The sequence below is a fragment of the Salvelinus alpinus genome, chromosome 28, assembly GCF_045679555.1.
Source record: "Salvelinus alpinus chromosome 28, SLU_Salpinus.1, whole genome shotgun sequence".
NCBI classification, from domain to species: Eukaryota; Metazoa; Chordata; class Actinopteri; order Salmoniformes; family Salmonidae; genus Salvelinus; species Salvelinus alpinus.
This window is the reverse complement of record NC_092113.1, coordinates 16,424,753-16,439,316: the sequence shown is the minus strand read 5'-3', so window position 1 is coordinate 16,439,316 and position 14,564 is coordinate 16,424,753. Positions and strand designations below refer to the sequence as shown.

The window sequence follows — 14,564 nt, the reverse complement described above, 5'->3', positions numbered from 1 at the left end:
AATATCAACTGGCTGTTTTGACCACACGGGAATACCGGAAACATAAACACACCTCTGGATGCACCCTAGTTTAATCAAACAAATCGAATTTACCCCCAAAACACCAAAAAATCCGCAGCTACAGGAAACAATAAACAACCTTCACCAACCCACAACCAATGGTAAACACAGAAAAACATTCATAGATTTATATAAATAGGAAAAAAAACATTTTATCAATAGAAGCGGTGTTGCCACTCACTCTTCTTGTCGTTGGAGGGCTCCAGATGTCTCTGAATGTACCCCTCCAGGTAGCGTCTGAACTTGGGCGAGGGGGAGAAGAAGGCCAGGCTGATGGCCATGAGTTCCCAGCCAGCCTCCAGGCTCCTCAGGTTCAGGTTGTCAGTGGTCTGTCTGACCAGCTGGACGTACAACTCGTCCCTCAGGCCCTGCATGCCCCAGCACTTAGTGACCACCAGCAGGGCAGCGTGACGGCGCTCCAGCCGGGCTGGGCGGTCCCCCATGTAGGCCTGGGCTAGTTTGAACATCTCACAGGCTTCCTTCTTGACGGTGCGGTCGCTGGTGATCAGCATGGGCTTCTTAATGGAGCCCCGGTTCCAGGAGAGCATGTTGGCGATGGAGACGCGGCGGCGGAACAGGCCCTGAGTGTGCTGGTTCAGGTTCTTACTGGCCCAGTCCACCATGTTGGCGTCTGGAGGAGGTTTGCAGAGCGTGGTGTAAGGGTACTGGTAACCCACACCTCCTTTTCCACCTCCCCCACCTTCTCCTCTGTCTCCAGTCACGATAACTCTATGGGGGGATCCCCGGGTGCCCCCGTGACCATTACCTCCCCCGTGTGATGAGGACTCCGACTGGGCCTTGGATTCCAGTGTTCCTGCCTGGAGAAGAAAACAGAGGGAGGGAGGGAGAGGAAGATTCAAGGCATAGACAAACGCTACAGCTGGAATCCTATGTGAATTACTGTTTGTTGATGGTATGTGTCTGATGCTGCAAAGGTTTATAGAGCATGTGCATTATGGTGGTGTGTGTGTGTGTGTGTGTGTGTGTGTGTGTGTGTGTGTGTGTGTGTGTGTGTGTGTGTGTGTGTGTGTGTGTGTGTGTGCGCGTGCGTACTGTAGGATCCGTTTACTCATTCCCCCTCAGAGTAGAACCTGGAATCACTCACACAGATCCCACTCCAGAAATAGGTGACCCAATATGGAAATCGCATCAAAACACGTACGGTAACATAACATCCATCCCCCACTCTCTGTATCCTTCTCCTGTCTGCTTCCCTTCCCTCACGCCACAACACTTCCACTGCCACTGGGCCTTTAACAAATACAAATTATACTACTTTCACTAATCTAATAATATGATATCAATTTGTCCACTTTATGCAATGAATCATATCAAATCCCCAATGGCTACCATGGTTCTCCATCTCTGGAACATCCAGTTAATTCAAACCCAATCATAACAATAGTGAGTCTGCCTCTGAACCAACACTAATGTGTCACCAAAGTCTTCTTCAGACTCAATTACACGGCCTAAAGAAGAACAAACTGTAATAACCAACAATAACCTTGACATATGGGCTTTACATTCATATCCATCATATGATGTCATATTTACAATGTAATACCACACTATAGCAGAAGTCTGACAGATCTGTTAAACAGATACCAGGGGTTTCATTAACGTTCTGGCAGAGCTGTTTGGGTAGGGTCTAGGGATGGTACCCCCATTTTACAGACCAGCCCTAACAGACATACGTCCCTATGTAGTACGGCCTTCATAATGTGGTCGTATTAAAAACAAAAGCAGCATTAGAATGTTTTCAGCGGTGCAGTAAACTATGCAGAATGGTGATATGAATCATGTGGGCTGTCGGTCAGCAGTATAACTGGTATATTTTTCCATAGCCCAGGTCCAAAGCTTTCCAACCCTAACCCCCTCAGCAGGTCTGGAGCTCCTCTACGACCCGCTAACGCCAACACAGCCTTTCTCCAAACCCACATCATTTGTATTAATCGCACAGTATAAAACACGGCCATGGAGGTACCAGTCACAAATAAGTCTAAGCTGAAAACAGAGGTCTTAGTGGCCAATGCTGAATTTCCATGATGTAACCGTATCGAAGTGGCTGGTTAAACAGGCTCAGATGAAGATAAAAAAGGGGTTGTGTAAGGCTTGTTAGCTGGGTAATTAAGTGTGAGGGAGGCCTGAGGGAATTACTGGGTGCCAAACCATTAGTTCTCGGAGGGGACACAAGATTAAGACTTTCTGGCTTTGGCCACGCAACATTGGCCTTAACCTCTCTCTCTCTCTCCTCCCCCCTCTTTATTTCCCAACAATCCATTCCCTTTAACTCAAATGGCTGCATCTGCTGCCTGTCACAGGTATTCATAGTGCTTTGAGATCCATCAATCCCTTCTTCCTCTCTCTTTCCATCTCTCATGTAATTCCTCTTCCTCTCCCTCATTTAGTCCACTACCTCTCACTCTCATTTCCTCTGCCTCTGTTTGCCCCAGATGGCTCTCAGTGCCTAGTCTTCCTGGTCAGTGTGTGTGTGTGGTGTGATAGTCTGTGATTGGGTTTAGCAGTGTCCTGTGTGGTGTGACGGGGCTCAGCAGTGTCCTGTGTGGTGTGACAGGGCTCAGCAGTGTCCTGGGCATCACAATGTCCTCTCCCAGACAAGGTTGCAGATAACAGGGCAAGACACTGCTCCTCAGGCACATTTAGGGTCAGGGCAAGGAGGGGTACCTTCAAACCAGGCACAGCTAGCCAGGGACAGTGGCAAACACTCACAAGTTACACAAACAAGAGAGAGTTTGGCCTAACTTGTTTGGACAGGTTCCCAAAGCTCCAGAAATTAGGACGCCCAGTCTTAACGCCACATTTCCCACAAATTGTGTTCAAATAAATCCTGGTTAATTGTGTTAGTTTTTACATTAGTGTTTGACAAAAGAACCACTATTACAGACCAATCCTGCTAATTACTGATGTCGGGTTATTTAGGACCCCCTTCATTTTTCCATTCCCGACCGGCATTCTTCCTGGAGGCCTTCGGGAGAGTACTTTCCATGGGGGTTAAGTCAGGCTCCATATACTACAGTGAATGATATGGCTTCTGTGGGCTTGAACCAAATTTCAGTAAGGCCAATGCAACCGACATGCATACAGCCTCAGCCCCAGTCTCCCTGTACAGTATAGGCTGCCTCTGCCAAGTTGCTCTCCCACACACCTGACAACAAACAGTGAAACACGCATACGTTATTTCTACATGAGTGTGTGTTCATCTGCATAACGTAGGAGTTTCATATAGGAGCCCATTGGAGCACTTGGTACATGCACACATCCATAAGACAAACCTGCTTTCAGCTCGGAGGATCTGAGGCCATTCAAGATGGCCATCGCTTTCAGTTTTGACAGTCAGTAACTTATCCTCTCACTGGAGACTTACTATACCAAGACGTAAGTATACATACCCAGTAAAAGTGTACAAGACGAGTCTACAACTCAGAAGTGCCTACAGTATTGTAAATCATGAATGTAAGTGATCCCATTTCTAGGCATGATATTATCCCCAGTGAACCAGAGCAATGAGCCATAAATCTAGGACTCTGGTGCCTTTGTAGTGGTTGCTGGGCTGGGCTGTATCCACACTAATTACTCTGTTCCTCCCAGCCAGTAACCAGCCTGGTGGAGAGTGGGACTGCCTGGACCTTCTCCCCAATGCTTATTGTCTGAGAAAAAAATAAACGCTTCCCCTCGAAAACGAGGGATTGGCTTCATTTCGGCTGCCAGAAACCTTTTACCCCCTTTATGCAATAAAAATTGTCCTGGAATGAAACCAACAATTCTAATAAGGTCGTCCAGATCGAGTATAAAAAATGAAATGAAAAATTGAGTAAGGGTGCGTTTTATTGAACAGAGCAGAGTTTAGAGTATGCACCAGTTGTCGAGTGATGTGGCCCAGCTGGGATAGCGGATGGATGAATGGGGTTGGAGCTAGCATGACCCCCGCTAAGCGCTAGTGTGGGAAAATAAGTCTCAAATACTCAGCTTGAATGAGTCACCAACAACACACTGCTGACAAACAGAGGCAGTTAACCTCCATCCCACCGCCTACAGTAACAGTACTGCTCTGATTAATGCTCTGAAGCAAAGATACACAGTCCCCAAGCCCAGCGCAACACAACACACACTGCAGCCAGGATAAGATCTGTTGAGACATGGAAGAACAGTGTTTTGTTTCCCACTCTCTGTGTCATCTCCTCTATCTTACCGTATCTGGTATACACTCTTCCCATCTCTTCCTTCTACCTGGGTGGTTGGTGGCCATTCTTTTCACTGAACTGCATGATACCATCTCGCCATACACACACACACACACACACACACACACATTTTACACCAGTGATGGTCCTCCGGTCTAGTCTGGTGGATGCAGGCAGGGTACGTTGTTTGGTACTCACCACTTTCCACTCTGCAGGGTGACCTAGTTTCTGCCGTGTTCAGTAACGATCACGATCCCACTGTTCAGTGTTTCTGTCCCCGTACTGTTTCCCATCTCACTCGTCATCTCTCTGACTCACTGACCGAGCAAAACATGATCCTGAAGCACTTCACTGGCATGAGACCCTGCAAGTCTATCACTGACTCACCTGAGAGATGCTGAGAGCAGAAAGTAATCTCTATCTCTGTATCTCTCTTTTCCTCTGCCTCTCTATATCTCTCTATGTCTTCTTCTCTCGTTCCCTCTTCAGAAGAGCTTCTCCAGGCATGCAGTGTTTCCTTGGTGGAGGTGACTAAGCCACCTTATGGATGGCTCTTTGTGTGGGGGAGCGGAGCGCTCAGCCACCCCCATCAAAGCTCCTTTATTTTTCCTGTCTACCGCAAATGTGTAATCAGCCTGGGTGAGTCCTTGCTCTCTCTTTTTAGTTTGTACATACAGGCTGTGCTGTTCAGAGTCACTGCAGAAGAGCGGGCCTACAAGTTATGGGGGTGGATGTGGTTTGAGTTGATAAAGCCTTTGACAAAAACAACTCTCTGCCTATGTAACCAGGCACACTGAGAAACTAGGCTAACCCAAATGAAAACACACACGCACACTGCGAAGCGTGGGTTGGCTCATAACCCACAGTCCCCTGCGGTCATATCCGCAGGGCGGACAGGATTAGGGTCATTAAATATTGTGTGGCTGAAGGGCGGGTTGAATAAAGAGAAAAGAATACCTTAACAAAAATCCATAAATGTATAAAAAATGATAAATGTATCATTCTTGTGCAATTTATATCTATAGGCTCCATTCAGGTATTTAGGCTATCTGGCATTAGTGCACAAGCCTAAGCTTTAAGGCCTAACTTTACGCACGCCAAATAGCCTACACGCCAATCTCCAAATGCTTTTGGAAACGTACTGAAAAGTTAACATCCACCCAAGGAGGCAAAAAGGACAATGTCCGAGTTGAATTCAATAAGAGAAAAGCTGCGACAAGGAGAGTTGAAAATAAAGAGAAGGGAGGCCAGAACTGTAATGTTTGGGTAAGATGTGGTGAAGTGGTAGAAGAGGATGAAAGCAGTACCAGCTACAGTATGTTATGTGTGATGATTGTGAGGCGATGGGGACTTCAAATAGGCCCATGGCACGTCAAGGGAACTGTAGCCTGCTGTTCAGATGAGTTAAATAGAAACTGTAGATCTATAGCCATCTTACATAGGCTTCATATTACCTCCTGCTGAATCAAGCATTTCTTGCTGTAAAATGATATGTCTAATGTAGTCAACATTTTTACTATGGAACAGGAGTGGAGAAATATGATTTCTTTCTTTCAGTATCTTGAGAGAATACGAATGTGCAGTTCGATGCTGCCTGTTAAGGGGCTGCTATCTTTATCAGCATCATAAAAGCTGAATCTGATAATATTTCAACCACATAAAATATGCATCTAAACCAAACTGAAATCTTATCAGAAACATGATGGATTGTTTTCACATCTTTTTATTTCCTTACACCCATCAAACTGATGTCATTTGGACATTTTGCACAGAAAATATATACATATATATATTTGTTTTTGGGTTGAGTTATTGTATTTTATTCTCACTCCCTAAACGTCTTTGCTCCGCGGAAGAAGCAGCGATGACAGAGAACTTCACCAATGTCATCATCATTCTATTGATTTATGACATTATTCTGTTCAGCAAGGGTTTATTCAGTCTTCTAGGGCATCATATAATGACAAAAGAGAAGCTGCATGTATCTAATTATAGACAAGTTGACTAACAAATAGCCTACCAAAATGTTGGAAATTATAAGCAGAAACATATCTAAATCAGGCAGAGAAATCCTCCACCCCCGTCCCCAAAAAATGTCAACTGTCTCCGACTGTAGTCTAAAACGCATGTTCTATATTAGAGTGTTATAGGGTCAGCTATGGGCCTCAGATGTTCACTTCATCACATATAGCCGTCGTTTGTGGATGGGTTATTAGTAATTGTGGGCTGGTGCAGGTGAACCAACAGCTGACCTGAACACACACACACACACACACACACACACACACACACACACACACACACACACACACACACACACACACACACACACACACACACACACACACACACACACACACACACACACACACACACACACACACACACACAGCAGGCTTTTACTGTACTTGTGAAAATCAAATTTTCCCTAACCCTAACTCCTAAACCTAACCCCTAACCCGAATTCTAACCCTAAAGCTAACCCCTAACCCGAATTCTAACCCTAACGCTAACCCCTAAGCCTAAAATAAACTTTTTTGTTCTGTAAACCAGCTAAACGTCTTCACTTGTCATTGTCAGAATTCTCTTTGATTTACTATACACACTCATGCACAATATTTATAAAACACACTGCATCAACGTTAAGTCATTTGTTTCACAGGAAAAGACAGATAAAACGTGATTAAAAACAACCCCAATGTGAGTTGAGGAGCTCCGATGCAAAGCCCTTTTCCTGGAATGGAACACAGACTTTGGCAACAGGAAACTGAGAGCGAGCAGCTTTCTTCTGCATTGTTCCTAGGGCGACAGGATGTCGACAGTGGCCATTATTTTCTCCTGAAGGTTGAGGCAAGAGGGAGGTGAATCCCAGAGAGAAGACGACAGGGAGACACAGAGACGACTGCTGCCTCACAACGCCTTCCCTCACAATCGCCTACACACTGCCACATCTCCAACACAACATGGGAAGAGCAAGTGTTGTTCCATAGAACTGCCTATAACGCTAACAAGGACAAAGGGGAGAGCTTTATTTGAGAGAGAGAGAGATGGGGAGAGAGAGAGAGAGATGGGGAGAGAGAGAGAGAGAGAGATGGGGAGAGAGAGAGAGAGAGAGATGGAGAGAGAGAGAGGGAGCGGGAGAGAGAGAGAGAGAGAGAGAGAGAGAGAGAGAGAGAGAGAGAGAGAGAGAGAGAGAGAGAGAGAGAGAGAGAGAGAGAGAGATGGGGAGAGGGAGAGAGAGATGGGGAGAGAGAGAGAGAGATGGAGAGAGAGAGAGGGAGCGGGAGAGAGAGAGAGAGATGGAGAGAGAGAGAGGGAGCGGGAGAGAGATGGAGAGAGAGAGAGAGATAGAGAGAGAGCGAGATAGATAGAGAGAGAGAGAGATGGAGAGAGAGAGATAGAGAGAGCGAGATAGATAGAGAGAGAGAGTGAGATAGATAGAGATAGAGAGAGAGAGATAGATAGATAGATAGATTACCATGTACCATGTAGTTTACTAATAAAATGGTCTAACCATGAAGTGGACATATTCGGTAATCATATACCGAAAGAGAGAAATTATCTCACTACAATACATTTTAATAGAAAGTTACAGAAAGGAAAATAGCTTTCTATTTGTGGAAAAATCACCCTGATTAACTCTTTAGTCATGTCCCAGTTTACCCTGATTAACTCTTTAGTCATGTCCCAGTTTACCCTGATTAACTCTTTAGTCATGTCCCAGTTTACCCTGATTAACTCTTTAGTCATGTCCCAGTTTACCCTGATTAACTCTTTAGTCATGTCCCAGTTTACCCTGATTAACTCTTTAGTCATGTCCCAGTTTACCCTGATTAACTCTTTAGTCATATCCCAGTTTACCTATTTTGTTATGGTCTCCCTACACCTAGTGACCTGTATTTTAAATGATATAAGCAAAAAATGGTCAATTTGAATTGGAACTTCAAGCGGGCCTATATAATGAATATGAATTCAGAGGGCAGAAATTATTCTATATTAAAGCGTTAGACCTCCCACTAAAGGCGTCAGTCATACAAAAGTCATACTTAAATCCAAACTGGTTCTGTAGCAGATTAGTAAGAATGTCTCACCCCAGGTTCAAGAATGGGGTGAGACAAATAAAAAAGGATATCAGTTTCAACAAAAAATTGACAGCTGTGCCATATAGATCGCAAAATAGTTGGAGAGAGATTTTCAATGTACCAATTCCATGGCACATGGTTTAAGAACTGATACATTAAACAAAGCTGGATTTAAAACTCAACATTTTTCAATTAAGATTATTATACAACATTTTTGCCACCAATAGAATGTTATAAATATGGGGGATACTACCATCCAAGCTCTGCAGATTTTGCTGCGTTGAGACAGAATCATTAGATAATTTGTTTGGTAGCTTGTTTTTGGTTGCAGGTTCAGGAATGGATGAAGAATTGCAACATTTACCTTGAGCTAACTCTGCAAATAGCACTGCTGGGTGATTAAAAAAATCATAGTCAATAATATAATAATACTCTTAGAAAAAATGTGTATGTTTAATTTACAATCTGTAGAAACTATGAGAATAGAACGGTTCAGAACTTTTGAGAAACAACACAGCATAGTTGAAAAATGGTGTGGTCTTCAGAGATAGATGGGAGGAGTTGAGGGTAGCTGAACGATGGGACTAAAAACAAACAAAAGATAACTATTGTAAAATACATTGTGTCCGTAAAATGTATATACAGTTGAAGTCGTAAATTTACATACACTTAGGTCGGAGTCATTAAAACTCGTTTTTCAACCACTCCACAAATGTCTTGTTAACAAACTATAGTTTTGGCATGTCGGTTAGGACATCTACTTTGTGCAAGTAATTTTTACAACAATTGTTTACAGACAGATTATTTCACTTATAATTCACTGTATCACAATTCCAGTGGGTCAGAAGTTTACATACACTAAATTGACTGTGCCTCTAAACAGCTTGGAAAATACCTGAAAATGTCATGGCTTTAGAAGCTTCTGATAGGCTAATTGACATCATTTCAGTCAATTGGAGGTGTACCTGTGGATGTATTTCAAGGTCTACCTTCAAACTCAGTGCCTCTTTGCTTGACATCATGGGAAAATCAAAAGAAATCAGCCAAGACCTCAGAAAAAAAATTGTAGACCTCCTCAAGTCTGGTTCATCCTTGGGGACAATTCCCAAACACCTGAAGGTACCACGTTCATCTGTACAAACAATAGTACACAAGTATAAACACCATGGGACCATGCAGCCATCATACAGCTCAGGAAGGAGACGCGTTCTGTCTCCTAGAGATGAATGTACTTTGGTGTGGAAAGTGCAAATCAATCCCAGAACAACAGCAAAGGACCTTGTGAAGATGCTGGAGGAAACAGGTACAAAAGTATCTATATCCACAGTAAAACGAGTCCTATATCAACATAACTTGAAAGGCCGCTCAGCAAGGAAGAAGTCACTGCTCCAAACAAAACCGCCATAAAAAAAGCCAGACTACGGTTTGCAACTGCACATGGGGACAAATATCGTACTTTGAATGTCCTCTGGTCTGATGAAACAAAAATAGAACTGTTTGGCCATAATGACCATTGTTATGTTTTGAGGAAAAAGATAGAGTCTTGCAAGCCGAAGAACACCATCCCAACCGTGAAGTACGGGGGTGGCAGCATCATGTTGTGGGGGTGCTTTGCTGCAGGAGGGACTGGTGCACTTCACAAAATAGATGGCATCATGAGGCAGGAAAATTATTTGGATATATTGAAGCAACATCTCAAGACATCAGTCAGGAAGTTAAAACTTGGTCGCAAATGGGTCTTCCAAATAGACAATGACCCCAAGCATACTTCCAAAGTTGTGGCAAAATGGCTTAAGGACAACAAAGTCAAGGTATTGGAGTTGCCATCACAAAAACCTGATCTCAATCCTATAGAAAATTTGTGGACAGAACTGAAAAAGTGTGTGCGAGCAAGGAGGCCTACAAACCTGACTCAATTATACCAGCTCTGTCAGGAAGAATGGGCCAAAATTCACCCAACTTATTGTGGGAAGCTTGTGGAAGGCTACCCGAAACATTTGACCAAAGTTAAACAATTTAAAGGCAACGCTACCAAATACTAATTGAGTGTATGTAAACTTCTGACCCACTGGGAATGTGATGAAAGAAATAAAAGCTGAAATAAATCATTCTCTCTACTATTATTCTGACATTTCACATTCTTAAAATAAAGTGGTGATCCTAAGACAGCGGATTTTTACCAGGATTAAATGTCAGGAATTGTGAAAAACTGAGTTTAAATGTATTTGGCTAAGGTGTATGTAAACTTCTGACTTCAACTGTAGTATGTATAAACTGGAAATAGAAGCCTAAGTGTTGTTGTCTGTTAGTTTACTCCAATTATCGGGAGGGGCGGTAGAGTTAGTGGAAAATAATAAAGGAACATATATTTTAAAATATATATTTTATATACAGTATGTATTTACAAAAAAATATATGGGGGATTAGAAATGATGCAGACAATTACATTGATGGAAGCCACAATCTATCTGCAGTATTAAAGAGAGATAGAGGGCAAGGATGGCAGACATTCCAGCTGACCTGCAGTTACGCAGCTAACGAGGATAATCAGCCCACGCCCCGTCACATGAGACAGAGAGAGTACAGAGCAGACCCACCCTTTCAGCCTCACACAGACTGCCCTTTCATATGTCACCACACTGTTCTATACACAACACAGCAGGCTGGAGAGGCCCTGGAACTCAGCAGGCGCCTGGCACATACACTAACATGTCAACATATCCCCACTCAACTACACACATGCCAGAGGAACAGGCCCCTTCTGTCTTCTACTGTGTATACACAAAGAGGTCTGAATGCTAAGACACAGATAAGGCAAGTACAACAGTCACGAACACCTTCAGTACACAGTGTTGAGAGGAGGGCTGTACCATACCTGGGAGGGGGACACAGGGGGCTCTGGGGAGGACAGGCTGTTCTGGCTGGTGATGCTTTTCTCCAGAGTGTCCACCTTCTCATAGGTCCGTTTCTGACGCACCATGCCGTCTGACATCAGGGGCGAGAGGGGCACGTCGCCGTGGTTACTCCCGCTCCCGGCCCGGTACAGAGAGCGGTTACTGGCACTGATGTCCTCCCGAGAGGCGCTGCGGCCCCCGTGCTTCTTTAGGGAGTTCAAGGGGGAACGGGCCCGTGGTACAGACCCCTCAGACATCTCTGTGTCCAGGCTGGCCTTGCTGCCACGCAGGGTGTTTGAGCGACTCACCACTGCCCGCATCTCTGCCATCAGCTTCTCATTCAGGGCACTGAGCTCCCCAGTGCTGCCCACCGAGCCTGGCCGGCCCTGCACTGCACCCCCAGCCCCTCCGCCCAGGGCTCTCCTGCGGTTCTTCCTCCTCAGGCTGGGCGAGGGCCCCGTAGAGTAGCCTGAGTCCTGGTAGGTGACGGCCGCCGGCGCCGGGTACTCTTGGGAGGCCAGGCTGTTCTGTCGGCTGTGTCGGGCCTCCATGTTCTTCCTCGCGCTGGACTCCAGGAGACGCCACGACTGCTTCTTCTCTAGACTCACCTCCTTGGGCCTGGGCTGGGTCGCGCCTGGGGCTGGGGAAGGGGATGGAGAGGGGGGCAGGTCAGGCTCTGGGGCAGGGCCCTGCTCTGTCTGGATAGGCTGGGATAAGGGGCTCTGTTTGCAGGTGGCAGGGTCCACGTTGACCATGTGTTTGATGCACTCCCGTCCAGCGGGGCTGTAATCTGTGGCCGAGGGGTTTCTCTTGTGTTTGGAGCTCAGGTGAGAAGCTGGGTATTGGAGAAGCTTGGGCTGCTGCTGGGGTTGGTTCTGGGGGTGGGATTGGGGCTGGCGGACCCTCTGTAGGCTGGTGGAGGGTGTGAAGGGCCTGTTCAGGAGGTGGGCCCCCTCCACCTCCATGGGGGGTTCATCATAGATAGGTGGATCCATGGGGGGTTCATCATAGATGGGCGGAGTGGCACCGTACTGTGGCGAGGAGGGCCTGGGGGTGCAAGCCTGAGACCTCTGGGGGGTCTGATAGACCTTGCTGCCAGTGGAGGGCATCACCAGGCAGAAGTTACCATTGTCTCTCTTCTTCAGGTGGATGGCTTGCTTGGGGTCCACGGGGGCAGCCATCTTGCCTGCAGGGCTGGGTCTGTCGGAGTGGACCTGGTACACAGCAGGGCTTCCAGGGCTGATGTTGTTGTGGTGGAGGAGGTGCAGGGCGCTAGCGGGCACCACAGACTGGTTCCTGCCAATGCTGTTCACCTTCACTAACATGGCTGCCTTCGACCCTGGAGCAGGCTGCCATCTTTGACCTGTGTCCCTGGAACAGAAGAGAGGAAGATTTTGGGGTGAATAAAAAAACTAATATTTACACATAAAACACATTCAAAGACACCAAAAATCGGGAACAAAAATGTATTATAAACTGTGTGGTTCAAGCCCTGAATGCTGAAAGCCGTGGTATACCACAGGTATGACAAAATATAAATTTTTACTGCTAATTATGTTGGTAACCAGTTTATAATAGCAATAAGGCACCTCGGGGGTTTGTGGTATATGGCCAACATACCACGGCTAAGGGCTGTGTCCCTCCGCGTTGCGTCGTGCTTAAGAACAGCCCTTAGCCGTGGTATATTGGCCATATACCACACCCCCTCAGGCCTTAATGCTTAAATATACCCCCATGCACACTATAAACAATAAGTTAGAGTAGACCTGCTTGGTGGGTAAATATATGACTGTTCAAAGCCAATTTGCTCATATTTAACTGAGAAGAAAGTATATGCCAGAACTGGCAGGAATCCGTTCTGCACATTCCTCTGTTCAGTCAGAGTCTTTAAACCCTCTGACCTTCCACAGCTCAGATAGAGAGAGGTCTCTAGGTGTTACAGTAATGGCAACCACGGTCTGTGTGAAGGACAAACCTACAGTAGGGCCAGGGGCAATATCTTCTCAACAGTATTTGTCTCGTATTGTGAAACTAAGAGAGAGTATGAGATGCAGGTATGAGACTACAGGTAGCTGTGAGACAGATATGAGATCTGATCGAGTCTGGTCTGACGCAGTGCGACAGAGGCTGTGAGACAGTGCTGGTTTAGTTTCCAACAACATGGCCATATTGTGAGTACATAATCAGGGCATGGAAACTAAATCTGACTCAAGAAAGTGTCACAATGAAACAATGAAAACACCTTTCTCAGCAAAACCTTTAGTCAGCTTATCAAAACAGCAATACCCACAAGCCCCCACATACTCGTTTTCCAGAATACCACAGCCGTGTTTGTAGTAGAAACACAACAGGATAGGTCTCTACACTGGGGAAAACAGGAATTCAACCACTTTATTCCAACAGTACAGTCTGCCAAATCAAGCCATCAAAACTACAGCCCCATTTACACCCCTGCCCACCACTCAACACACACACTCATGCACGCACGCACGCACGCACACACACGTGCACAAACACACCACCTCAAACACACTCATGGCTGCGTTTCCTCCCCTGTTCCCTCAGAGGGCAGTGGAATTTCAGTCCCTAATCCTGCATCAATGCCCTGGGTGTTCTGGTCCATTAGTGGTGCAGCCCACTCAGCCTGCAGACCACAGATCCTGCTTACAGCCCTGCACACTCCACAAGCAACCGGATAATCTCTCAGTGCCAACTAGCTAATCTAACCAGCACTCTACTCTCACCTCCTCTCACACAACATACCCTTTCTTCCAACAGCCTGCTCAGACGACAGCTTAATGTTTACTGTAAAAACAGCATAACCACACTCAAAATCCCCCCACACCTCTCTCAGCCGGGAAACCCACCCGAGCACATCCCACAGAGGCGAAGACACAGTGGAGCAAGCCACACCGACGAAAAACTTTCTAATAGCTGTTCCCACCATCAGTAAACACGCTGTCACTTCTAGAACAAATCCATCTGACTCAAACAGCCTCTGCTGAGTAAGGCTAAAATGAGGCTTAATAAAACAAAAACAAGCACAACACAACAGCTCTGTACAGTCTGAGTCTGCCGTGTCTAATATTCAGTCCATAAGCACATCATCTTCAGGTCAAGGGATTTACACGCAGCATTACCTGAGTAAAGACCCACAATGAGAGGTGGAAGGTGGTCTTTTCCCCCCGCAACAGATCAGAAGGTAACTTACCCCCCCCCCCACCTCGTGTCTCGGTGTTGGCACGGGACACCGCTGTAATGGCGGGGGTCCCTTCAGTACCCGTGTGAACCCTGCTACACCCCCTCCTTGACGAAAACAAAACAAA

General features: G+C 45.9%; 1 protein-coding gene across 3 annotated transcripts in view; it reads right to left on the bottom strand.

The window, feature by feature from the left end:
* Positions 1–14,564, bottom strand: part of LOC139557290 (rho GTPase-activating protein 39-like) — a 93,133-nt gene that overhangs the window by 15,775 nt on the left and 62,794 nt on the right. Inside the window, exons 1-3 of one of the 3 annotated variants that reach the window (XM_071371900.1) lie at positions 14,379–14,564; positions 11,220–12,609; positions 242–878 (exon numbers count right to left, since the gene is read on the bottom strand). The exon at positions 14,379–14,564 is cut by the window's right edge and continues 330 nt beyond it. In XM_071371900.1, the coding sequence (XP_071228001.1) occupies positions 242–878; positions 11,220–12,563 (1,981 nt within the window). In that variant the 5' untranslated portion in view covers positions 12,564–12,609; positions 14,379–14,564. The remainder of the gene's footprint in view (positions 1–241; positions 879–11,219; positions 12,610–14,378) is intronic. The other 2 variants (XM_071371901.1, XM_071371899.1) reach the window with 2 other exon arrangements.